The 27,936-nt window shown below is 37.5% G+C and overlaps 1 protein-coding gene across 1 annotated transcript; it reads left to right on the top strand.

The window, feature by feature from the left end:
• Positions 1–321: 321 nt before the first annotated feature.
• cacna1sb (calcium channel, voltage-dependent, L type, alpha 1S subunit, b) lies at positions 322–27,891 on the top strand. Its single transcript, XM_082187948.1, has 45 exons — positions 322–754; positions 2,534–2,639; positions 5,104–5,243; positions 5,452–5,585; positions 5,860–6,012; positions 6,184–6,389; positions 8,036–8,139; positions 8,460–8,599; positions 8,745–8,829; positions 8,913–9,073; positions 9,229–9,454; positions 9,894–10,101; positions 10,179–10,299; positions 10,536–10,650; positions 14,002–14,095; positions 14,275–14,344; positions 14,681–14,813; positions 14,953–15,082; positions 15,179–15,238; positions 15,322–15,428; positions 16,163–16,250; positions 16,454–16,561; positions 16,650–16,702; positions 16,797–16,943; positions 17,074–17,275; positions 17,415–17,573; positions 18,298–18,408; positions 18,496–18,579; positions 19,104–19,151; positions 19,533–19,559; positions 19,681–19,806; positions 20,190–20,255; positions 20,375–20,466; positions 20,647–20,806; positions 20,948–21,075; positions 21,196–21,292; positions 21,723–21,825; positions 21,899–22,000; positions 22,082–22,209; positions 22,848–22,970; positions 23,056–23,279; positions 23,359–23,444; positions 24,197–24,282; positions 24,374–24,460; positions 24,544–27,891. Exons 1-45 carry the CDS (start codon positions 549–551, stop codon positions 24,772–24,774), a joined length of 5,565 nt encoding a protein of 1,854 aa, XP_082044074.1. The 5' UTR covers positions 322–548; the 3' UTR covers positions 24,775–27,891.
• The last annotated feature ends 45 nt before the right edge of the window (positions 27,892–27,936 follow it).

Below are 27,936 nucleotides of genomic sequence, written 5' to 3' on the forward strand. Positions count from 1 at the left end.
GATCCTGTAAACATTCCCATCTGCTGTTTCATACAGTAAACCACCTAGTAAATAAGCCTGACATATTTCAATAACTCTATTATTCATATTTCCTCCTTTTTAATGTCATATTTCATCTGTTGTAAAAGCAGCTGAATTTCTCTTATGGATCCTTCATTCTCTTTCTTTTTGGTTTCTCCGTCTGCTGCACCCTAAGGCCGCCCTTCCCCTCCCCTCCTCCACCTGCCTCCGCACCCCCAAGAATGGACACTGACTGCCTGTCTATATATATCCCTCAGAAGGGGCCAGCTGTGCCTAAATGTTCCCTGCCCCTCTGATGCCGCCTCGTCTGGTGTAGGTTTGCAGCAGGGGCCAGGGCTAAGACGGTAGACTGTGCCTTCCTCAGAGAGGGCAAGATGGTGGATGAGGCTTAGGACCATGCTGAAGATCTGACCTGGACTTAAGGAGATCAAGGATTTGTTAAACTAGGAATCTCATTTCAGGTTTTTGGGTGAATTTCCATCACATTTTGTGGAAAATAAGAAGATTTTACATTTGGGAGATTCAAAATGGAGTCAGGTGGCGGCGGTGGTGATGGTGGGGTGGCAGCTTTGGCCTCGTTCATCATGAATGAAGAAGAACTGAAGAGAAAGCAGAGGGAGAAGATCAAGAAAATGCAGGCCACTGGAGGAAACCCTCGACCTCCGCGTTCCTTGTTCTTCTTCACGCTCAAAAACCCTTTCCGCAAGACCTGCATCAACATTGTGGAATGGAAGTATCCTTCAAACTAACTTGATTTTTAGTTGGTCAGTTCCCTTTCCATATAGCTTTGGACTGTGGTTTGATGTTCATCTAGTTATCTTATTGAATCGTAAGCTGAGATAGGCATGTATTAGAAAGGCATCCGTCCCCCAGAGAGATGGTTTAGCATGCATGCCAGAAAAAGCACACAGCCACGGCTTTGTATTACTCAGCTTTTTAATTTTCAACAAAACCATAGCGAGATATTTGCTCCATGAAAGATATCTTGATTTGCGAGGTGGAGAAAATAAAAGAGGCGCAGTTGTTTTTCGTAATCCCCAGGTTTAGTGTCTCTTAAGGTGCTGAAATCTCTGTCTCAGTTGTGAACTAAAGGTGTTAAGCTTTTGTCATGTGTCAGACTCAACACGGTCAATTGAAAGCAGTAGTTCCCGGCCTTAACTTAGAAGATGATCAGGATAAACCCCAGACTATTTACAGCCAGTCAGCAAAACACTATTAATAAGACTTTAAACTAGTGTTAATTGTCCCTATTTAGCCTAGAGTTTAGTTTGTTTTAACACGGCTTTATACCCCCAGTTTCACAGAAAAGGTTTAAGCAAGTCCCAGACTAAAATGCATGTTTGAGCTGGTTTAACTGTAAGCAACTTACTACTGAGATATCTTAAAATATGTCACTGTCAGTGCCATTGTTTTCTCTCAAGATTCAGATCAGTAATGTATTTTTGTAAGACACATTTATAACAGCTTAGTCTAAACCATGTCAGTGAAACCAGGCCATAGTGTTTTTAGCACTTAGATTGGCAATTTCGGATATGCAAATATGATTAAATGCACATACAGATATTTGTAAGAATGCTGTCTCTTTCATAACTGTAAGTTCCTTAATTACAACCAAGAACAAGAATCGCCTGTGCTGCAATTAAAACAAAAAGGTGGAGGCGGCTTCTTTGCTTCCTCTTTTGAGATCACCCTTGGAGACAAAACAGCAATATAAGCCTACAATAAATATTTGCTTTACAAACTGAAAACTTTTACTTGATGCGTTCACAAGAGGCATATAAATGGAAGTGTGAATAGGAGGTGTAATTTTGGAGCTATTTGTCTACGTGTATTTATACAGTTTAATAATATTCTGGCTGTGTACAGCTGTTGTGTAGGATCACTAGTGGACATGATGCTGAGTTGGCAGGGAAATTCTGATTCCACCCCCTAGTGGCAGAAATGCACACAGAATTACAGTTAGTTTTGTTTTTGTTGTTTAGAATTACAGTTAGTTACAGTTACAGGCTACATGTAGTGTACAGTTTAAACTCAGCAATAATAGACGATTAGTAAGTATTTCTGAATTCTGAAGCCAAGAGAATTGAGAAAATTTAGAAATACTTCTTACTGGCCATGAAACTATTTCTATCATGATACATAAATTTGTAATATATACTGGATGTATTAAATTATTTATTTATTAAAATAAAAAATATTTTATTTTATAAATATAGCCTATTTAGGTTTTTTTAATCGTATATTTATTATATAATATATATTCTGTCCTAACAAATGTTTATTCGGATGTAAAATCTGATGAGTGAGTCCTTGATTACAATTTACTTACTGACCAAATAACTGTCCAATATCCCTTTCTTTTATTTAAAAACTGTTAATTTATGGTTAAATCTAATGTATGCAAGACCTGCTTATATTCATCACAAAGTTGAATGTGAAAATCTTTACTTCAGTTTTCCAGTGGTAGTTTGTGCCATGTTTGCCCAATGTTTTCCTGAGCAGACTCCATCAGACCCTTTGAGATCATTATCCTGCTAACTATCTTTGCTAACTGTGTAGCTCTGGCTGTGTTTCTCCCTATGCCTGAAGAGGACACCAACAACACTAACCTAACATTGGTGAGATGTTCTTAAATTACATGTAGGCTATCATAGGAGAACATACAGGTTAAACAAATAATCCCTGATTCATTCAATTTACTAGTAATTTGCAGTGATACATCAACTCATGTGGCAAATAAATGATATCATGTTTTATGGCACTACTGGATTAAAGGGATATGTGCCTCAGACGCCTCAAGTGTTGCCAGATAATCTGAGAAACTTCCATTTCCAACATCAAGTGTTGCTCAGATCTATTCAGGTCTTTTAACGTACATGTGTTTTGAAACTGATACATGCGCTAAAGTTTTCTCCCAGTTGGTGTTTGCACCGGTTTGCACTGGATTCCTTTGGATTAATAGCCTATGTGTGATTTATATAAATAAGCTCTTTTTAAGTTTAAGTTAATATAGGCCTACCAACAATGCAATTTAGAACATGTTTTAAAACTGGAAATATACCATGCTAGCAGCAGGTGCTGTTTTGTGTCGTGGGTTTTATATTTAGTCTTTGGTTTGAGATGTGCATGTCCAAAGGTACTAGTGTGGTGTTTAAAAATATACTCAAATCATGGCAGGGGATTTTCATGACGCATTAATCTAGATTTTATTGACATGACCGTAGAGCAGACTTGCAAGATAATGAAATCATTTACCCCATGTGGCCACAGAACTTTGCTGTTGTTGACTTGAAGTCTAGGTGCCAAAATGTATTTCCTATGTGTAACCTTTTTGGTTTTGGCTATATAAACACTTAAAAAGAATGATAAATCCTCTTTACACAAGCTTATTTCATGACTCAAGCTTCATTGGCGGTATGTAGGTCACACTCTTTCCACTAGCGTGTGCAGTCATATTCACCTCTCTCAGAACATAAGGTGTTATTACATTTCAGATTACACAAATCTGAGCCCCACTCACTTATTTACTCCCCTGGGGTTACAGTGACTGTCGGTGTGGGTCATCCATTCCTTAGATAGTAAGTCATGAAAGAGGAGCTGAGAGTGGATCTCAGACATGATCAGAATTATTTTGATATGGCCTGCTAGTGTAGAATGAGAGGCAGTGTGCTGTGTAAACATTCAGATTAGATCCTCACTGCACATCTGAGGAAGGTTGTTTGGTTTGGCAAATGTTAAGGTTCAGGTTTTAGAGCCACTTTGCATTTGTTTTTTTTTAACAAAATGCGATGTAGTTGACAGTGAGTTATAGCTGCTAATAGTCCCTCTGAGATATAAAGTCATTTTAGGATGTGGAAATAACAAAACTTCCATGATATGTCCTTCAGAAAGTCAAAGAAGATGTCCTGTAGTTTGTGCTGTAATTTTTTTTATGTTAATATTCTTCCAATTCAGCTTAATAAATAAGAGTCAGCTAAGAGTAAAAGCTTAAAGTTGGCATGAAACAGAAGTTGCGCAAGTCTTTTCTTCCATATTGTGTCATATATAGTAGTGAAACGGCTTCTTGAACAAGAACAAATTGTAATGGGACTTGTGGTTTGCTATAGTTGTGCAGGTATGACGTAAATTTGTAGGCCAAAACGCGAAAACAAGTTAGCATTTTAGCATTGAAGTTAATGAGTTTTTTTAATGGGTTTTTGGTTAATAAATGGCTGAAATAACAAATAAGGTCTGTGGTGTACTCAAGCTCAAGATACTTTCACGTTTTATTCTACGACATAAAATACATCAGCATTACCCCACTCGCAATTTTTTAAGCTGTTACGTGTCTTGAAAAAGGCGGTTGCTAGATAAAACTGAAGGAGTTGAAAGAAGCTTTGTGGTGATGAGGTTGAAGTTGTGGGACCATGGTTCGTTTATAGTCTGCATTTAGGCTTCAAAATTCATAAAAGTTGTGTTAATCTGAGAAGACCATCTTGATGGACAAAACGTGTAAGTATCATAAACTTTTACTGATCACAGAGCTTGTTTTTTGTGATAATCCAAAAACCTAGGGAAATCCCGTATTGGGTTTCTGTCGAGGGAACCAGTGTGATGCTAACTGCCGTTTGGCCTACAAAGGGATGTCATACCTGCAGCAGTCTATTGCTGTGATGTCATGTGAGTGATAGGTTGTCCCGCCCTTTTGCCAGTAAACACATCATCAGGGAACAAAAGAAATGTCGTTTTTGAAAAGAAAAGTTATTTTGATTAAAGATTACGAGGGAACATGAATTAAAAATAATATGCACAGATAATAATTTATAATAAACACTGGTATGTTCCATAAAATAAAATAAAATGTCAATTTTGATTTCATGTTGACTTTAATAAGCAGAGACAGTTCTGAGTGCATTTTATTTTATTTCCGTACAGTAAAAGTACAGTTTAAACAGATCTTTATACAGATTTAGTTTTTATTGACCAAACCCATCACAGTTGCCATTAAATTACAAACAAAACCTTTAAAAAAAAATGTATTGTTACTGCATCATCTTTTACACCCCATTAATCCCTCCTTTAACACTGTTTGTTTCCTTGCAGGAGAGTCTGGAGTACATCTTCCTGATCATTTTCACTCTGGAGTGCTTCCTAAAGATAGTAGCGTATGGGCTCCTGTTCCATGAAGGAGCCTATTTACGAAATTGTTGGAACTTATTAGACTTTGTTATTGTGTTCATGGGGTAAGATGACTTTCAGAATATCCAGAAGTCACACAAAAATTGTTAAAGAAGTCACACACACAATTGTCTTCTGAAATGATTCTCAAAACTGTCCTGAACTTTTTGTAGAGTTTGTGACATATTAATAATCCATGCAATATAATCTGAAATTGTTTTATTAATTGTTTTATATTCATTAAGTAATAGTCCTTTTAAACTGCTTCCACAGGCTCTTCACACTTTGTGTGGACACCATCAACACAATAGCAGGAGTTCCCAACGAGAAGGGAGGCGGGTTTGACATGAAGGCTCTTAGAGCGTTTCGAGTCTTGCGACCTCTGCGGCTCGTCTCGGGAGTTCCCAGTAAGACTTTTCGGAAAAAATAACATCGCAATAGCACCACAAGTACTGCAACTAGATCCGAAATATACTCACAACATAATATCATAATTACTTTATATATAAGTACACTTACATCATATTTTTAACAAACTGAGTCACTATTGAGTGAAAATTGCATGTTAAATAGGTGCTTACACAACCTATTATACTCATGCTGTTAACTATCATGTAAGATTAGAATATAATGTCTTTGCCAAAAAGGTGGTGTGTTGAAAGTGTATTTGTTGTCATCCAGGCCTGCAGGTGGTGATGAGCTCTATTCTGAAGTCCATGTTGCCCCTCTTCCACATTGCATTGCTAGTCCTCTTAATGGTCACCATTTATGCCATTATGGGTTTGGAGCTGTTCAAGTGTAAAATGCACAAGACATGTTACTACCAGGGCACTAGTGAGTCTTTTTATTTGGAGACTGATAACTGATCTTTAAACATATATTAAAGTGCATCTCATAATTGAAAACAAGTTTTAAATATGTTAAAGAAAATACTTAATTCTAATCATAATGAATTGACAAAGCAATACTTAGATTTGTGATCTAAGCTTTCAACCTCTGTTTCAGACATTGTTGCCACCATGGAGAATGAGAAGCCATCACCCTGTGCTCAGGCTGGACACGGGCGCCGCTGCACCATCAATGGCACTGAATGTCGGGCAGGTTGGCCTGGTCCCAACTTTGGCATCACCAATTTTGACAACATTGGCTTTTCTATGCTCACAGTCTTTCAGTGTATCACAACGGAGAGCTGGACTGATGTGCTCTACTGGGTAATTACTTATAGGCATGATAGTCTTCCTTATTATTATCCTGTAGAGAGACCAGAGGACAATATTTCTGCTATTTTAATATAATAAATAATAAAACTACTCTATGCTGATGTTACATTTTTATTGATAGGCTACTATATATCAATCAGTATAGGCATATATAGTAGCCTATAAATTATGCTGATATTCAGACCAACATTAGGTTTTTATATTGGTTTTATACAACACACTAGTACACAAGAAATTAATATCGGGTACATTTTAGATACAATATTCCCAGTTACTTTGTCTATTTTTGCTCCGCACAGTAAACCTGTATGTGAACATGTTTGTTAAAGAGTTAGTTCACCCAAAAATGAAAATTACCGGTATCCCATAATTTACTCACCCTCAAGCCATCCTAGGAGTTATATAAAAATATCCTGTCTCTTCCAAGCTTTATAATGGGAGTGAATACATCCATCCATCATAAAAGTAATCCATACGGCTCCAGGGGGTTAATAAAGGCCTTCTGAAGCGAAGCGATAGAAAAATATCCATATTTATAACTATAAACAACAATCACTGGCTTCCAGTAACGACCGTACGCAAGTCTAGTTCCGGTGGAAGAGTGACCTCTGACCCGAAGCATTACATATTGATGAACACTAAAGTGCAGAGGATAGAGCAAACCAAAACACGGGTCATGAATTAGAAGTCTAAAAACGAGAAATTTTAGAGACAAATGTTGGAGGAGCTTGAGTTTGTTGCCCAGTTCTATTTGTTTGAACATCGAGAAAAAAAAAAAAAAATTTGTTTGAACATCTACTCTCACCTAAGCTTACGCTACTCCTACTTCCTACGTCATGCGTCAGCCGTCGGGTCAGAGGTCACTCTTCTGCCTGAATTCGACTTGCGTATGGCTGTTACCGGAAGCCAGTGATTATAGTTTTCTTCATATATTTTTTAAATGTTTTATATATATATTATTTATTTTTTTACAAAAACGCATAGCTTCGCTTCAGAAGGCCTTTATTAACCCCCTGGAGCAGTATGGATTACTTTTATGATGGATGGATGTGCTTTTTGGAGCTTCAAAATATCAGGTACTATTCTCTCCCATTATAAAGGTCGGGAGTGGCAGGATATTTTATTAATAAAACTCAAAAGAAGAAAGTCATATACACCTAGGATGGCTTGAGGGCGAGTATTGCATTTTTCATCTCGCGAGTGACACAGTGTTCTAGAAAATAGAACTCAAGTTAAAAGAAGTTCAGCTGAAGACTGAAGACATTTCTTTTCCCATTCCACTACCCTGGGTTCTGCACGCAAAAAAGCGTTCTGTGTGAAAGACCCCTTAACCTTGGCACATAGCCAAGAAATACACAAATGTAGTATTTAATCTCTCAATGAATCGTTTTGATTACTTACTCCTTTTTGATTGAATGTTTAGAAACATTTTGATTATCGCCACCTATTGCTGGAAAGACGTAACCTGTAAACTGAGTCACTGAAAAATCGCCAACACGAATGCACAAGTCTGTCTGGAACGCAATTTACGATCATTTAAAATGACTAAACTACATAAAACATAACTTTAAAAACTAACACTAAATCCTCATCTCATGTTTGTCAAAATCAAATATTGTGATGATTCGATCTTTCAGATTAATGATGCCATGGGGAATGACTGGCCCTGGATCTTCTTCCTGACTCTGATAATGCTGGGCTCCTTCTTCATCCTCAACCTCGTCCTTGGAGTACTGAGCGGGTATTAGGTCTTTTAATTCAAGTTTTTAATGAACAGTTTATATACCAGCTAAATCTCTGGGAGTTAGAGATGAACTTAACAATTGTAGGCTACTTTTTTCCCCCATCCAAATACACTCAGTGGCTAATGAATCATGAAACCTGGCAGAATAAGTTCACTGAAATGGTTTGTGGGACACAGATACATTTAATCAACTTAAATGGTTCATCTAAGCTACTTGTAAGACATATACAAGAATATCACATGACCATGCTGCCATTTCAGCAAATTCAACTACATCGCTAAATGGCCTAATTGAGATGAGTTTTTTCTCTCTACAGGGAGTTTACTAAGGAGAGGGAGAAGTCACGGTCCCGAGGAGAGTACCAAAAGCTACGAGAGACACAACAAATGGATGAGGATCTGAAAGGATACATGGAATGGATTACTCTTGCTGAAGTTATGGATGGAGATTCTGAGGGTAATGGTGCTATACGGTTTATCTGTCTACTTATCTGTCTGTTTATCTATCTATTGTCACATAAATGGTCATTTTAATGTATATTTGTCTAAAAGCGCAAGAACAGCATCATCAAAGTTTCTTACTACTTCTATTTACTCTCCAGCACTTCTTCTTCTTAGAAAGGACACTGATTCAGAGACAGATAGTTTATACCAGATTGCGGGGATCAACAAGGTGGTCTACTTCTAGTGAGTATGCAATCAAAAACAACATTTTTAATCATGATTCAACTGAAGACTGATTCTCCATTGTCTCACTGTGAAAACAACAGCCGTATTGCACGCCACTGGAACATCGTTTTACGGAGGAAGTGTCATGGCTGGGTGAAAGCTAAATTCTTCTACTGGTGGGTTCTCCTTGTTGTGTTACTCAACACTCTGGTCATTGCGACGGAGCATCATAACCAGACTGAGGGCTTAACAAGTTTTCAAGGTCTGTTCCATAAAGCAATACATAGATTCCCAACTCCTATTTAGTTTGTTGGTTGTTGTAAGGAATCTTTAAAGTAGAATCATCCAATAACTTCATATATAATTTGGGGAATATAGTGCCTATACTAATATGCTGATCAATTTTGCTGTTTGCAGACACTGCAAATATAATCCTGCTCATCTGTTTCACGATTGAGATGGTTATGAAGATGTATGCGTTTGGTCTGAGAGCCTACTTTATGTCCATCTTCAACCGATTCGACTGCTTTGTGGTCACGATTGGACTACTGGAGATCTTCCTGGTCGTGTCAGGCATCATGACACCACTGGGGATCTCTGTGATGAGATGCATACGACTCCTACGCTTATTCAAGCTAACAAAGTATGTTCACTTATTTAAACCTACACTAATAGAAAACAATATTAAACTTTAAGTAAAGTTTCCATATAATAATATTTATTAAATTGATTTGTCTTAATTTCCAAATCTTACCCGTCTTAACTTATTTTCCTGCAACAAATCACAAGAACTGTTTTTACTTATAAAGCATAATTGTATCAATATTTTACTGTGTGATAATATATGTTGCTGTGTTAAATATAACATACATTAATTCATGAATTAAATAAATATTTTTTTATTATTCATTCATTCATTCGTTTTTAATGTAGCATTTTTATTTCTGTTAAAATTACTGACATTATTATTGTTATTGTTATTTTTATTATTAATAATATTTTTTTCTACAGTAAATGACCTCCCATACACAAAATGCCTGTTTCCTCCACCAAGGTTGCTGTTTTCTCTCATTGATCTTTAGGTACTGGACATCACTTAATAACTTAGTGGCATCCCTTCTAAACTCAGTGAAATCCATCGCCTCCCTGCTCCTGCTCCTCTTCCTCTTCATCGTCATCTTTGCCCTCCTGGGTATGCAGGTGTTTGGTGGGAAATTCAATTTCCCTGACAGAGTGGTTCAGCGCAGTAACTTTGACAACTTCCCACAGGCCCTCATCAGTGTGTTCCAGGTACTCCGACTGCTATTTTATTGACGTTGTTCTCTGATTACGGAAGCTGTTTATGTGAAGTTGGCCTTTGTTTTCAGGTCCTAACCGGAGAGGAGTGGGACACTATCATGTACAATGGAATCATGGCTCATGGTGGACCTCAATCCCCAGGAATTCTTGTCAGCATTTACTTTGTAATTCTATATTTCTGTGGAAACTGTATCCTTTTGAAGCATGTCATTATTTTTGTGTCTCTGGTGTGCATTTACCAGAAATGCTTGGAGATGATCAATGGAAATGCAGTATGTTTTTTAAAAAGAATATAGCAAAGCACTTAAAATAAATTGTACATTTGCCAATGTTTCTGCTACTAAGTGGGAAGTGTTTCAGATCCAGTAATGTTATATTGTTGTTATAAAGGTGTTTGGGCTGTTCCTTAGCAAGCTGTTGATCAGTCGTTCTCTTGAATGTGTTCTTGGCCATTGCTGTGGACAATCTAGCTGAGGCTGAGAGTCTGACAGCAGCACAAAAAGAGAAAGCAGAGGAGAAAGCCCGAAGGAAACTCATGAAGTAAGAGAAAATCTACAGTATTTAAACACACTTCTGTTCAAAAGTTTGAAGTCAGTAGGCTGTTTTTTTTTTGTTTTTTTAAGAAATTCATACTTTTATTTAGCAAAGATGCATTAAATTGATCAAAAGAGACAGTAAAGACAATTATAATGTTATAAAAGATTTAAATTTCAAATAAATCTTCAATTCCAAATCAGCATATTCGAATGATTTCGGAAGTATCATGTGACACTAGGGGTGGGCGATATGGCAAAAATATAATATCACGATTTTTTTCAGGAAAATCACGATTCATTTTCATGTTGGTTTTAATATTTTGCAAGTGATTGAGCATTATAGCCAAACTAATGTCCCTATTTTAAAAACAAAGCCAAAATTTAAAATAAAAAAGAATGGCAGACATTTAGGCCAAAGTGGTGAAGATAAAAATCTTTGTCATTATTTTCTTTGTTATTAAAAGATAAGAACAAAGATACACATTACATACACACAACATATAATATACAAATGAAATAAACAGTGCTTTATTTTTTCAGCTACAGTAGATATATTTAACAGAAGCATTCAAGAAAGAAATTAAATGAACAAATATAAAAATAAAACACTACATAGACTTACCATACCAATATATCAATTATACATTGATACTTATTAAAGATACTATTAAAGTTATCAGAGCAGTGAGTGATTTTACACAAACAAAACTAGACAAGATACAATTGAAACATGAACCTGAAACAAAACCCAAAACTAAATGTCACAATATTATTACAAATTAAAATAACTGTTTTCTATTTTAATATATTTATATAATGTAAAAATGTAATTTATTCCTGTGATGGTAAAGCGGCACGGAGAAATGTTTAACTTCCAAGGCTTTAAAGCACATGCAAATAGGCAAGGGTTAGGGAAGGCAAGTTTATTTATATAGCACATTTCATACACTATGGCAATTCAAAGTGCTTTACAGAAAGGAATTAAAATAATCACAAAATAAAAGCAAGGAAAATTAAAACAGTTATAAAAGAAATTAATAGAGATATATTATACAGTTTAAAAAAAAAAAAATGTATTAAAAGAGTAAAAAGATGATACATAGATAAACTTCTCATCTGGCACAACTCTGAGATTTTCCCATGGTGATTGCACTGTGTCTGTGGTGTTCTTTTGGCGCGCCTAAGAAATCTATTGGACGTCTCCGATGGACCCGATTTTCCCCTAAAAACGGACAGGAGGAGCTCTAGGACTGACTCACGGTGTAACCTCGGGTTCACTGCCCCATCAGTCCGCACCCCTAAAACCCATTTGTTCGGAAGCTCTAGGAATGGAATCCATCCAGTCCGCACCCCACAGAACCTCGAGTTTAATTACACATCAAACTCACTACTCCACCACAGACACAGGTTGTACTGGCACAGTACTCATTCAGTATGCACAGCTAAACAGATGTGTTTTGAGTTTGGATTTGAATGTGACTACTGTAGGAGCACATCTGATCTCTTCTGGAAGCTGGTTCCAGTTGCGGCTGGCATAATAGCTAAAAGCAGACTCACCATGCTTAGAGTGAACCCTTGGTATTTCTAGCTGATGTGATCCTAATGATCTGAGTGATCTGTTAGGTTTATATTTAGTGAGCATATCTGCAATGTAATGAGGTCCTAGGCCATTGAATGATTTATATACCAGTAATAATACTTTAAAATCAATCCTAAATGTTACTGGGAGTCAGTGTAAAGACCTGAGGACTGGTTTGATATGTTCATATTTTCTGGTTCTGCTCAGAATCCTGGCAGCAGCGTATGAGCTGCAACTGTCTTATGATCTTTTTGGGAAGGTCAGTGAGGAGTCCATTACAATAATCCACCCTGCTGGTGATGAAAGCATGAACAAGTTTTTCTAAGTCTTGTCTGGAAACAAAGCATCTAATTCTTGCAATATTTTTCAGATGATATGCTGATTTAGTCATTGCTTTGACATGACTACTGAAACTAAGGTCTGACTACAAAATCTCACCGAGATTCCTGACTTGATTTTTTGTTGTTTGACCCCTAGCGTCAAGGTATGCGTTCACCTTGAGACCTTCATCTTTGTTTCCAAATGCAATGACTTCAGTTTTGTCATTGTTTAACTGAAGAAAGTCAATGGGGCTGTAGTCGTTAGGCGATAGGGCTAAGTAGATCTGTGTGTCGTCTGCATAGCTGTGGTAAGCAACTTGGTTCTTTCTCATTCTTTGGCTCAGTGGGAGCATATACAGGTTGAACAGGAGTGGCGCAAGCATTGAGCCTTGAGGGACTCCGCATGTCATGGATGTCCACTCAGACTTATGGTCACCTATACTCACATAATAACCTCTCCCTCCTAAGTATGACCTGAACCATTTTAGGGCTATCCCAGAAAGCCCGACCCAGTTTTCCAGCCTGTCAAGAAGTATGTTATGATCGATGCAGCACTGAGGTCGAGTAGTACCAGAATTGATGTTTTGCCTGTATCACTATTTAACAGAATATCATTTATTATCTTTATGAGCGCTGTCTCTGTGCTGTGATGCGGTCGGAAACCAGATTGAAAATTGTCAAAGTATCCATTTGAGATTAGGAAGTTGTTCAGCTGATTGAAGACAACTTTTTCAATGATCTTTCCAATGAAAGGAAGATTTGAGATTGGTCTGTAATTGCTCAATATGTTGCTATCCAGATTGCTCTTTTTCATGAGGGGCTTGACAACTGCAGTTTTAAGGGACTTTGGAAAAGTCCCAGAGAGAAGTGAGGAGATCTGCTTCTAAGCAGTTTAACACACTTTTGAAAAAGGAGGTGGGGAGTGTGTCAAGGGCGCAGGTTGATGTTTTAAGGTGCTGTACTGTTTCTTCCAAAATGTTAGCATTCATTTCTTCAAAATCAGACTTTCTGAGGATGTGTTCTGATCTGTCTTACCTCAGTGCCACACGAGGATATGCTGATCGCCTTTCTGATATTTTTTACTTTCTCAGAGAAGGAAGCAAACTCATTGCATTTGCTGTCTGAGAACATTTCATATAATGAACATTTGTGAATTGCAGTATCCTGTGAGTGTAACTCGACCTCTGCGTCAACATGTGATGTGGTGTACGTCGCATTGTACAGTATGTGGGGGCGGAGGCGCCAGAACTGCAACTGATAGAATACACTGTAGCAAGATACTACGATATTTCTTCAAAAGCAGACCGTGGAGACAAAAATCGTGATATCGCACACCCCTATGTGACACTGACGACACTGATAGTAATGCATGCACAAAAATAAATGACATTTTGAAGTGTATTAAAATAGAAAACAGTTATTTTAAATTGTAATAATATTTCACAATATCACTAAGAATATTGCCAGAGAAGAGTGAGGAGGAGAAGGCCCTTGTGGCTAAGAGACTGATGGAGGCCAGGAAAGCTGAGGGAATGTCCACCACAGCCAAGGTATGTTTGACACCTCTCAGAACATTGCTTATTTTACATAAACCTTCTGCAATGCTTTACTAGTTGGTCTTCTAGCTAATACTGTCAAGATGATCCAAAATGCAACAGCACATTGGATCTTCAATCGGCCACATCAAATTCAAATGCCTAAAACAGTTTCATCATGTGTTTGCCTCCAGCTCAAAATAGATGAGTTTGAATCAAATGTTAATGAAGTGAAGGACCCCTTTCCTCCTGCAGACTTTCCAGGTAAGGTTTAAATAACATCGGAGGGCTCTGCACTTCATAAAATGCTGACACCGCACACACTTCATCTCTAAACATGTAAAGGATGAAGTTCAAAGATAGCTGATCTATTATAAGTAAAATGTATTATTAGCTCCAGCCTCCAAGCTCATTTATGGAGCACATTTCAAACCACACTGCTGGCTATTTTCATGTGGTTCTTGAGCTGTGTAAAACTAAATGATATGTACAGCATCAATGCTAATCAAAATCTTAGTGGATCACAAATACGCACATAGATCTGTGAATGTATGTGATGTTTTTGAGTTGACTGAGCTGTAATCCATCACCCCTGCTCAGGTGATGATGAGGAAGTTGAACCAGAGATCCCTATCAGCCCCAGACCCAGACCCATGGCCGACTTGCAGCTCAAGGAGACAGTGGTGCCCATGCCCGAGGCCAGCTCCTTTTTCATCTTTGGCCCACAGAACAAGTTAGACTTTATGCCCTGTTTTTTAATACAATGTAGAAACTAAATTTAGGACTATACTTGAACTGTGCCTAAATGGCCTCAAAATGAAGTGTTAGTGATTCGCTGTCAGTGGTTAGTAACCGATGCTCTCTGTTGAAAGGTTCCGGAAGCTTTGCCACAGGATCATCAACCACACCACCTTCACCAACATCATCCTCCTCTTCATCCTCCTCAGCAGTATCTCCCTGGCTGCTGAAGACCCCATCGACCCCCGTTCTTTCCGAAACAAGGTACCAACATTTTGATCACTGTATTGCTTTGACTGAACTTTTAGTTATCCGTTCATAAAAATCTGCAAAAATCTGCAATCTTCATTCATCTCACAGGTCTTGGCTTATGCAGACATTGTCTTCACGACTGTCTTCACCATTGAGATTGTGCTGAAGGTAACATGCTTGTTAACTTTATTTAACTTTCAGATTTGTGATTTGCCTGACATGTAATTCAGAATTGACCTGTGTATTTTTAGATGACGGTTTATGGAGCGTTCCTGCATACTGGCTCTTTCTGCCGAAACTCCTTCAACATTCTAGATCTCATTGTTGTGGGTGTTTCCCTCTTGTCCATGGGCATGGAGTAAGTTCAATAATATTTTATGCTGTTTAAGCATCACTCTGTTGGATAAAGCAGTTATTTAGTGGCTGTTTTACCATTTAGCAACACTCAACAGATGGACGGTACAAACCGTATAATCCAATTTTTGAATGAATGACTCAAATGACCCGATTCTATTTGGTGAATCAAAAACATACAGCACGACCAGTGTAGTGTGATTCCTGAACCGAATGACTCTTATGAGCCAGTTCTTTTTAACTAATCAGAAACACACAGCATGCAGTGTCATCCAATTTCTGAACAAAAACAAAAACAAAAAACAAGCGTTACCAACATGGTCCAAATGTTTCTGGAATGAATGACTCATATGAGCCAGTAGCTTTTAATTAACCAGAAACACATAGTGCGACCAATGTAGTCCAAATAATTCTGGAATAAATTACTCTTATTAATAGTTTTTTTAGTGAATCAAAAACACTTAGCATGACCAATGTACTCAAAACGATTCCCAGACAAATTACTTTTATTAGCTGATTCTTTGTAGCAAATCCAGCGTGACCAGTGTAGTCTAAATGATTCCTGAATGAATGACTCATATGAGTAATTTCTTTTTAGTGAATCAAACACATATAGCAACTTACTTCACATGTTAACGTGTAGTTAATGAAAGACATTGTGAATTTTTTGCTGGTTTAATTAAAAAAATAATAATATTCAGTCAAGACCAATAATTGGACTGCATTACTGGATTGCAGGTCTAGTACCATCTCAGTGGTGAAGATTCTCAGGGTGTTGAGGGTACTAAGACCTCTAAGGGCCATCAACAGAGCCAAAGGGTTAAAGGTGTGTATGTGTTCAGCATCCTAACTAAAAAGCTGCTTTGATTTGTGATGTGGCATTTGTCTGTGAATTTATATATGGATAACTGCCATCAAAACAATTTTGAGGACATTTTAAATTCTGATATTAAATGGTTGCATTAGTACTTAAGCAATCTTAAAAGCATTCATGTTAGGCACTAAATATATTTAAATTCCCCTCTCCAGCACGTGGTCCAGTGTATGTTTGTGGCTATAAAGACCATTGGTAATATCGTCTTAGTCACCATGCTCTTGGACTTCATGTTCTCCTGCATAGGAGTGCAGCTCTTCAAGGTGAGACAACCTCCATATTGTGCTATAAAACACTGGGTTTTGAAATGAAAGAAAGCTATTGAATGCTGAACGTTTTATCTTTATTCAGGGGAAACTGTTCTATTGTACGGACCCCTTACAAAAGACAGCAGAGGAGTGTCAGTGAGTATTTTTAGCCACATTTCTTTGCTTTTTCCTCCTCATGTTGCTGCTGATAAGTATCTAAAACATATCTCTTGCTTTTGGTTGTTCTTAGGGGAACATTTTTAAAGCATGTGCAAAATTCTCTTCATGACACGGAGGTCCATCACCGCTACTGGGTAAACAGCGACTTCAACTTTGACAATGTGCTGAACGGCATGCTGGCTCTCTTTACCATTTCCACATTTGAGGGCTGGCCAGAGTGAGTGTGCGAAACATCTCATCCTATTAAGATCTTCATGTGACTATAATTTGAGTTACACTTAAAATATTGTTTCATCTGTCAATAACATGTTACACACACAAAACCTTCCTTCACTCATTTTCAACAGGATCCTCTATAGGGCCATAGACTCTAATGCAGTGGACACAGGCCCTTTGTTCAATAATCGTGTGGGAATCTCAATATTCTTTATCATCTACATCATCATCATTGCTTTCTTCATGATGAACATCTTTGTGGGCTTCATCATCATCACTTTTCAAAAACAAGGAGAGCAGGAATACAAGAACTGTGAGCTGGACAAGAACCAGGTTTGACAAAAATTTGACAAAAAGATTTTTCCTTTAACTCCACTTTTATCGTATTTACACTATCAGGTTTATGCTGTCCATGCATTGTGTTTTGTGGATTTTCACAATAATTTTTTCTTGCTGTCTCACCTCTCACCAGCGTCAATGTGTGCAGTACGCACTGAAAGCGCGACCCCTCAAATGCTACATCCCGAAGAACAGGCATCAGTACCGTGTGTGGTACTTCGTGACCTCCTGCTACTTTGAGTATCTCATGTTCTTTCTCATCATGCTCAACACAATGTGTCTTGGAATGCAGGTAAGCAGTTAAATAGCAGATACATTTATTTACAACTAGTTGTGTACACTACTGTAAAAATGTTTGGGGTCAGTTCGATTTTTTTTAAAGATACTTAAAGGGTAAGTTCTGTCATTCTGTCATTAATTCATGACGTCAGTCCTTCGTTCATCTTCGGAACACAAATAAAGACATTTTTGATGAAATCCGAGAGCTTTCAGTCCCTCCATTGGGAGCAACACAATTTACACATTCAAGGTCCAGAACAGTAGGAAAGACATTATTAAAGTAATCCATGTGTCTCCAGTGGTTTAACCTCAATCTTATGAAGCGACGCAGGTGCTTTGTTTGCGCAAAAAATACATAATTTACCTCTATACACCTCTAGCGAGTTCACAGAACAACTACCAGCCTTGAGTCAATACAACACGCATACGTCGTGGTGCTCCCCCTACTGAATTGCAGGTATCATATGGAGTCACATGGATACTATGTAATTTTATTGCTCCATGTAATATTAACTATCTTTGAGTTCAAATTGTATTGGCTTTAAATTAAAAACCATTATAAAACCGTTAAAAACCCTTATCGTTTACCATTATCTATAACCATGATTTTAAAGTAAAGCTTTATTGTTCCATTCAGTCAGTATGTTGGTCAGAACAATGTTCAGTCTATATAATATTTCATAATACAAAAATGCCTGTTATGTTCATCTCTTGTTTCTCTTCTCTCTGTGGTATAGCACTGCAACCAGTCCGATCATATAACCAAACTCTCTGACACTCTTAACCTCATCTTCACTGTCCTGTTCACTGGCGAGATGGTTGTCAAACTCATTGCATTCAAAGCAAAGGTACTCCTGCTTCCTCAATATGAAACTCTGAATAAATTATGTGCTATATTTTAATACGTTGTTGGTATTTTGTGCGTCTTCATACAGGGTTACTTTGGAGACCCTTGGAATGTGTTTGATTTCGTCATCGTGGTCGGTAGTGTCGTGGACGTGGTCCTCAGTGAGGTTGATGTGAGTATGGCAAAATATTCGAGGCTACGCAATTATGTAAAAATATTGTCGCAGTGATTTAAATGTTTTGTAAATGTCTCTACAAAAAGTCAAGCATTTCAAATGGCGACCAACAATGGCTTGTATTTTAAACCCGTATTTAGCGATACATGAAGCACAGACCACAGCAAGCAGTCAATATCAGCATTAGTGCACAGGAGGTACCGATTTCATCAGCTCCAGCTCGATTTTCTTTTCATCCAACCAACTTCACTCATCAGTGATGGGCTCATTTTCATGATTCATTTCACTTGTGTTAATGAACCACCCTCTTCCCATCTTTCACAGCTGCTTAATACACACTGCTGCACATCCCCGAGAGTGATTTGATGCACTTTTTATTGCCTATATAAATAACCAACTTGTTTTGGAAGTGTGATCCATAATTGTGATGTTATGTTGATGTTTGTCTCTGATTCCCAAGATGCATTGCCGTTTCTCTCATGCACTACATTCACACCTTTCATCTCTCTGTTTCCCCTCAGGCTGCGCTGGAGACCAGCGGAGGAATCTGGTGTCTACATGGTTGTGCTGTAAATATCATTCTGCACTGCATTGGACTGCTGTGAAAACACACACCACTCAAATTATCTCATTCTACAAGACGAACAAAAAGAACTGAATGTGTTAGATAGCCATTAATAATCTTGAGCTCAATCAACAGATTCTTACTAATGGTTTAAAAGCTTTCTAAAAAGTTTAAAATAAAATGCATTTTTGTTTTAGTCCCATTTGTTTGCCTAAATAGTCTGATTTAAAGGGGTATGATTTAGGTAAAGTGTATGTCTTGACTGCATTTTATTTAAAAGCTTAAATATACACAAAATATCTACTATGCATGATACCACATTATGGTGTTGCTATGTATTTTTTTTTTTATATTATATTATATTATATTATATTATATTTTTCAGGAAGTGAATCCAATGCAGGCAATTGCTGTAAGTACATTTTCCTGGTTTGTTTTCTTTTTAAACACTTTTTCAAATGTCTAAAACTTTTAGCATTTGATTTGTTTGTTAGGTGGAGCTAAATATTTATCTCTATTTTACTCTATTACAGGATGCAGAGAATGTCCGAGTTTCCATCACATTCTTCCGGCTGTTCCGTGTGCTGCGTCTCATTAAACTGCTCAATCGCTCAGAGGGGATCAGGAACCTTCTCTGGACATTTATTAAGTCCTTCCAGGTGAGACAAGAGCATTACAAATCAACAACTTGATCACAAAAGAAAACGAAAATGTTTGGGGACCAAACTGTCAGAGAGATTTTTTTATTATTTTTTAAGAAATTAATATATTCAGGTGCATTAAATTGTTCAAAAGTTAAAATGTATAATGTTACAAAAGATTTCCATTTCAAAAATGCTGTTCTTTCGAACTTTCTAATCATCAAAGAATCCTTATTATGTGTTTTGCTGTGTTTGTGATCAAATAAATGGAGCCATGAGAGACTAAGAGACATAAGAGACTTCTTTTTCGAAAACAATGGAAAGGTTTTATGAAAAGTAAACCTTGCTTTAGCTTTAAGCGGATGTTTCTTACATTAAATGATGTTGTGTTCCTCCTTCAGGCACTGCCTCATGTGGCTCTTCTCATTGTCATGCTCTTCTTCATCTATGCTGTCATAGGGATGCAGGTGAGCTTCCCTTATCTGGTTTCTCTCAGTTGTTTAAATGTCCTGTTTTTGCTCTCCTTCTTGTTATAATCTTTTCTCCAATTTTCATTCTTCCTCTTTCTTTCTCCTCCTCTCTATAGATGTTTGGTAAAATAGCCCTGGTCGATGGTACAGAGATTAACCGCAACAACAACTTCCAAACTTTCCCCCAAGCTGTTTTGGTATTGTTTCGGTAAGTCAACCATGCACTTAGGGAAATATTTTTTTTGCTTGTTTGTTCTCTAATGCAAGTCATTCTTTGCAAACCATTTTATGCAATCTCAGCTTGAGAGCTCATATAGTGCAACTCTGAAAAGATAAAATGGCATTTTTGTTGAATAATCAGCTAACTTGTCAATGTGTGGGTTCACAGTGTTGCCACTGGAGAGCAGTGGCCTAGCGTCATGCTAGCCTCTATGTACGGGAAGCTCTGCGACCCCAAATCGGACCACGGCCCTGGAGAGGAGTATACCTGCGGCTCCAGCATTTCTGTCTGCTACTTCATCAGCTTTTACATGCTGTGTGCATTTTTGGTAAGCAAATAATGGAGCTCTTTTTTTCTCAAGAAAATTCAAATACAATAGGATTTTATTGATGTTCAGCAGAGATAGGTTTTTACATGGAAACCAACTCTAAATACTGTATCCAACATTGTTGAAATCATTCTCTGGTAGGTTATCAATTTGTTTGTGGCTGTCATTATGAACAATTTTGACTACCTCACTCACGACTGGTCAATCCTCGGTCCGCATCACTTGGATGAGTTCAAGAAGATCTGGGCGGAGTATGATCCTGAAGCAACGTGAGTTAAATCACATGAGGCTCCAATGCTAATGACATCTTATCATGTAGCTTTGTGCTTCTTGGATGTTGTTAACATTTTATGAATTTTATGAATACATTGTCTTATGTCCTTATAAAGGGGACGAATCAAACATCTGGATGTAGTCACTCTCCTGCGGAGGATCCAACCACCATTAGGTTTTGGTAAATTTTGTCCTCACCGCTCAGCATGTAAGGTAAGAGAATTGGTATTACTTTTTTGGTTTTGTTTAGAGTACACTACCATTCAAAAGTTTTGGGTTGGTAAGATTTCTAAATGTTTTTAATGTTTTCTTATGCTCAAGACAACATTTAATATGAAATATTATTACAATTTAAAATAACTGTTTTTTTATTTGAATATATTTTAAAATGTAATGTATTCCTGTGATGGCAAAGCTGAATTTTTAGCAGCCTTTACTCCAGTCTTCAGTGTCACATGAACCTACTGAAATAATTCTAGTATGCTGATTTGAAGAAACATTTATTATTACAGATACAATTTTTTATAAATTGCTGAATACTAGTACTAATTTTAATTTTAAAAAGTCTTACTGACTCCAGTCTTTTGATTTGAAGTGTATTTCTACACGCATTTTTAAAATGTATTTTGAACTTCCACCTCAGCGTCTGATTTCCATGAACATGCCGCTGAACAGTGACGGCACAGTGACCTTCAACGCCACACTCTTCGCACTGGTCAGAACAGCTCTGAAAATTAAAACTGAAGGTGTGAAATTGAAATCAAATTTAGTTTGCAGTTAATTTCTCAGCATAGTATTTAACTGATATTTTTCTGTTAGGAAACTTTGAGCAGGCCAATGAGGAGCTGAGAGCCATCATTAAGGCGATCTGGAAACGGACCAGTATGAAGTTGTTGGACCAGGTCATTCCGCCCATTGGAGGTGAAGTCATTGAACTCATTCATGTCAAGTTTTTTCAACAATGATCCATTTCTGACTAAAATGAAATTCTATTGGCTGCAGAGGATGAAGTCACCGTTGGAAAGTTCTATGCCACCTTCCTGATTCAGGAACATTTCCGCAAGTTTATGAAGCGGCAGGAGGAATACTACGGTTACAGGCCCACCAAGAAGAACACTGATGAGATTAAGGTGCACTTTATGATACATACCTGCAGTAAATATCAAACCAAGTGGCATTATTTTAAAGATAGAAAAATACTTAAAGGGATACTTCACCGATTAGCATTAAGCTTTGTATCAGTAGAAACCTGGTAGTATTTTCGAATGACCGTGCTTCACCTCCCTCATGTCCCCCTGAGATGAGAGATTTCTGTATTGTGTGTCTGGAAAAAAAAGACTAGAGACTACAGCCAGTAGTAGGAGCTGGTTCCACATGTATTCAACCCGCCCATAGGGGGTGGGATCTCACGATAAAACGGCTTATTTTCAGTTTCCAGTCAACTAGTAGCCTAGTTGTATCATTTCTTCCGATACTGCCCTCTGTAACCGGTAGGCGTGGCTTGGGAGTGGCCTCGTAGGGCAGCGAAGGAAGTGCATTCTGGGAGTTGTTGTCTTTCATCCACATGAGCCAAAAATACATTTTCTGGCTTTTCTCAGTCTAGAAAGTAGCAATTCTACTACATAAATGACCCAATTTAAATACACATTCATCTTTCCAGCGGCAAAATATCCCTTTAACTAAAAGAAGTTTGCTAGGTTGCAAATGATAAAACGATACTATTTGCTTCGCTCTCCTACCCTGTCCATGTGCTGCTCTGGTTTTGCAGGCAGGTCTGCGCAGCATCGAGGAGGAGGCAGCACCCGAACTACACAGGGCCATCTCAGGTGACCTGATCGCTGAGGATGAGATGGACCGTGCCTTGGAGGGAGGAGAGGACGGCATCTATAGGGTCTGCAGTAAAGCATCTTCTTAAGGAAATAGATAAATGTAGATATAGACATCCATCTGGACTTACTGTGTCTCTATCTATGCAGCGGACTGGTGGTCTGTTTGGGATCAACGTGGACCCCTTCTCGTCTGAGCCCAGCAGCCCCCTCTCCACACAGATGACCAGCCAGAGGCCCCTGCAGTTTGCTGAGACTCGACTGGAGGATATAGAGTCCCCTCCAGACTCTGTCTTCCTCCCGAACACTGAGTTCTTCCCTGATAACATGCCAACGAAAACCAACACCAATAACAATGCCAAATTCATTGAAGAGTGAGTGGATAACTTTAATGAAAAAGTGCACTAAATGTGTATCTGTAATGGTCATTATGCTCATCTGATGTTTTTTTAGGATGTCATCCAGGTTTACTTTTGAAAGCGAGTCACGGTCAACTACTGCAAGCAGAAACTATTCATACGAGGACATGAGTGAAAACAGTAGGTGGTCAAAGAAAAATAGAAACAATTATAAAATGAATAAATTTATTTTCCATTGTGATATTATTGTCAAGACAATCCACTATATTTTATACCCTAATGATTCTCATTACTTACTGTAATGATACAGTCATTTGTTTTACAGTACTACATTAAAAGTACTGTTTTATTTTTTTATTAAATGTTATTATTTAATTTTTATTAAATGCAGTATAACAAATGCCTCATTATACAGTACCGTTCAAAGGTTTGGGGACAATACGATTTTTTCATACGAAAAAATTAATACTTTTAATCCGGAAGGACACATTAAATTGATCAGAAGTACTTTGAAATGAACTTTCTATTAATAAAAAGAGTCTACTGTACCAAAAATAATAAGCAGGACAACTGTTTTCAACATTAATAATAATAAGAAATGTTTCTTGGGCAGCGAATCAGTATATTAGAATGATTTCTGAAGGATCATGTGACTCTGAAGACTGGAGTAATGATGCTGAAAATTCAGCTTTGCCATCACAAGAATAAATATATCAAAATATTGCTGTTTAAATGCAGTCTTGGTGAGCATAAGATACTTCCTTCAAAACATTAAAACATTTTGACCCCAAACTTTAACATTAAAAATATATTAATCTATCAAGCCTATCATAATCATCATATCATGAAGAAATTGCATTGATATTCATTATATTGATAGTAATCTACACATTTTATTGTATAAATTACATCATTTCCTGTGCAACCAATAGGAGACTCCCGTTTGTATGTGGGCGGAGCCTCAAGCGTTGATGACAGACAGCTTTCAGATTTCACTGTGAGGACTGATATCACACAGGTGTGGACAAATGTTGCATATCCTTAGCTGAACACAGTACGGTGACTTTTCTGATATTCCTGACAACTGTCTGTGTGTGTGACTCTCTCAGTTCCCATATAATCCCTCATATGGAGCATCAAATAACCAGAGAGCAGCAACAGAAGCTTCACCAGCCACCGACAAACTCATTCAGCAGGTAAATTACATCTCATGTACTGTACATTCATTACAGACCTTCTCAGGGAAGACAATTAAGCTGTATTTCCCATTAATCCGCAGGCACTGAGAGATGGTGGTCTAGACTCCTTGGCTGAGGATCCACAGTTTGTATCTGTGACTAGGAAGGAGCTGGCAGAAGCCATTAATATTGGTGTGGAGGATATGGAGGGCATGGCTCAGGGTATTGTAAACGGGCAGAGCGGCAAGGTAACGAAACGTAAACGGCGTCCCATCCCAGTTCCACCCGGTACCAAGCCAGTCAAACCCAATGAAGACACCAGTGCAGTGTAGATCGATACTGAGAGACATTCAACAAATTCATGAGACACCATCAGCCTGAATCCTCTGCCATTGTACAAAATCACTTGCTTCACAGTTTAGAAACAGGTGCTGTTTGTTTCGAAAGGGTGCTTTTACAAAGATCCGTAGTCTGTCATACAAAGTCTGGTGATTTTTATTTCGACTGGCTACTCCGATTCAGGACTCGTTTGTTTTTTTTGGTGACTGAATTTACCAAACATCCTCAATAAGTGTTCACACTTCTGTTCTGTGAACATTTACTGTTGAGTGACTTGCATAATACAGACAAATGCCTGAAAACTTTGTTATCCGTGGACACAGAGACACGAAGACAAGTCTTTTCTTTTGTTTGTCTCGTGCCTGTGGTTTAAACTGCACATATTTGTAACACTAAAATGGTTGACTGCTCGCTGTTAAGTTACGTTCATAGGACACACATTATTTAAGAAATTATATTTACGTTTTTTTTTGTATTTTAATTATAACATTATTTGTTGTTAAACTGAAGGGGGTTTAAAATCTTGGCATCTTGTTAAGAGAAAAATGTTTAGCAGCTCAAAAGGTGGATATTAGAATGACAGACTGTATACATAAAACATATTGGTTCTAAAAATAAATAGGAAATTTATTTTCTTTTTTGTTAAAAGTGAAGTGTTTGCATGCCTGTGCTCTGTGATTGACATGGCAAGTACAATATGCAAAGCACTTCATTTGTGTTTTTACATTTTACATACACTCAGCAGATGCTTTTATCCAAAATGACTTGCAAATCAAGAAGGTATATTAGGGCTTGTAATGTCTTATAAAATGTAATAGTTTTTTTCTGCGAATTGAAGTGCATGTTCATATGTTTCACATGAGCCTTTACATTCTTCAAAAGAATCTTCCTCAGTGCTCATAATGGGATTGAAAATAAAAAACAGCAAATTTTTCTGAAATATGCTATTAATATATATATATAGGCTATACATATATATTAGGCAACAGTTGAGATAGGGCAGTGGAGGAAAAGAGAGATAATGGGATCAGTATGTGACGCAGGCCAGATTGTCCCTGTGAGGGCAAATGTTTTTTAGTGTAGTGCACTACCCACAGGCACTGACACCTTTATCCTTATGGGCCGTTTACATGACACCTTTTTCATGTGTTTTGGCCGTTCATTTACACAACAAAGGCGTTTTGGGGGCCTGAAAACGCAAACATTTGAAAACGGGTTTCAAAGTGCACGTTTTTGAAAACGATACTAATAAAATCTCTGTATAAACTACAAAAACACAAATTTGTGGAAACGGTGACGTCATGCAGATGCGTATTACGTTTTCAGTCTAGAGGTGCATAGTTTTCCAGTGTTAGGGGTAGTAACAGATTACAAGTAACCCCAGTTACTCAATCAGATTACTTTTTTCAAGTAGTTATTAAAGGAACACAAAATATCTTACTTTTTCAATTAAATAATGGAAGTTTTTTTGTTTTCCGATTTATTGACTCACTGCTCTCCTGTCACCATGTTCAGAGGCGTTGTGTGCGCTGTGTAAACATTTCAGTAATCTAAATGTGAGCAGGCATTTACTCATTTACTTTTTAAAGCAACACTAAGGAACTTTTCCTCTTCGGTCGCCCTACAGGTTGGAAGCGGAATTGTCCATTACCGCTGTCGTAAATAATTTCACCTATCGCTCGCTGTTTATCCAGCACCGGCTTTGGAATGAACGATGTCCACAGATAAGGTTGAGTATGTTGCATGATTTCATGAAAGTATGATGTATTACGACATCAGAAACGAAGGAAAACTAAATAGGCCTAATGACTATTGTAACGCTTGACATAAAGCAAGTCAAATTTGTAGTTTTCTTATGTCTCATTCGAACTACAGAAACGCGACCCGGTTTGGCAAACTTGTATAGTGTGGTTATAGCAGATATAGGGCTGCAAAGCGAATCCAGAAGTGCCTTTCACCCTGTTACGACTTCTTGAACCACTGATACGATTTTGGAAACCTTATTTTAAGGTAAAAAATGTTCCTTAGTGTTGCTTTAAATCCAGAATGGTTTGTTTGTTTGAGCTGCGCCCTCTACTGTACAGACATGCATTTGCATTTTCTCAGCCTGAGGCTTTTTCATTTCATTTGTTTACATTTGCCACAAAAAAAACACAAAGTTATTAAAAAAACAAGTAATTTTCCCCAACACTGGTTTCCACTAATCAAAGCATGCAAAGCATGCACATAACAAATACAGTGAAGATACTTGACTAAAATAATAATGAAAAACTCTGAAAATAATGAAAAAAATATCACTGAGCAACAATGTACCAGTTTTGTGAATCTTCTAAACATAGGGACTACTGACTGTTGCAGCGTTGCACCTTTTTGAAATATAGTTGAACTTGAAAAACAGAAGAATGTATTGAACGATGCCACCGATTGAAGTCTTAAAGCTTCTGTTGTACAAGGTTTGATTTGTCATTTCTGTTCAGAACATGTTTTTATATTTAATTGCAGTACAATATTAAAGTACAATATTTTTTTGATGCATTTGCATTGTGCAGATTCACACATTTTCTCTTTCCACCTCAGCCTGTGTGTCTGTGTCTGAATACATAATGAGGTTAAAAATGCAATTTTATAAACAGGAGAAACATTGTTCACTTTTTTTCTTTGGAAATGGGAAAAGGCTCTCTATCCATTTCAATCTGCAAATCATTTGGGGGTGGTAGTAATGCTTAAAAAATAAAGGATATTAAACCACTGTTTCTCAAATAAACGCAGAGAAATAATCTCATTGCTTTTGTTTTTTATTTCACTGAATGTCTTTAATCATCATAATCCAACTACACTGTCACCCTATTGAGCTTGCAGCTGCATTAATTTTGCCAGTCTGCACATACAGTTAAGAGCAACTGCAAATAGCAAAAAGCAAAGGTTAGTATTTCTGTATTATTATTTATATCATGTTTGCTCTAGAGAGATGGAGTGATGGAGTGATGAGCGTGCAGCTGTACTACACCGCAGAGAGGGAAACTTGAGAGCAGCTCCAGATACTATTAATACTGCGACACGTTACAGCTCAAGCCTCTTATGGCGTGAAACTAAATCCATAAAGCAGAGATGAGAAGTTTAGACAGTGTATGAACGGACGTCACAAATGTAAACTC

This window comes from Leuciscus leuciscus (assembly GCF_965113295.1).
Source record: "Leuciscus leuciscus genome assembly, chromosome: 13".
NCBI classification, from domain to species: Eukaryota; Metazoa; Chordata; class Actinopteri; order Cypriniformes; family Leuciscidae; genus Leuciscus; species Leuciscus leuciscus.

Bases quoted from the DNA above. Each gene is read 5' to 3' on its own strand.
- cacna1sb (XM_082187948.1), top strand. From the start codon at position 549: ATGGAGTCAGGTGGCGGCGGTGGTGATGGTGGGGTGGCAGCTTTGGCC. The intron at 8,830-8,912 runs GTGAGTATGCAA...TGAAAACAACAG, and splicing joins AACAAGGTGGTCTACTTCTA to CCGTATTGCACGCCACTGGA. The intron at 22,001-22,081 runs GTGAAGTCATTG...TATTGGCTGCAG, and splicing joins GGTCATTCCGCCCATTGGAG to AGGATGAAGTCACCGTTGGA.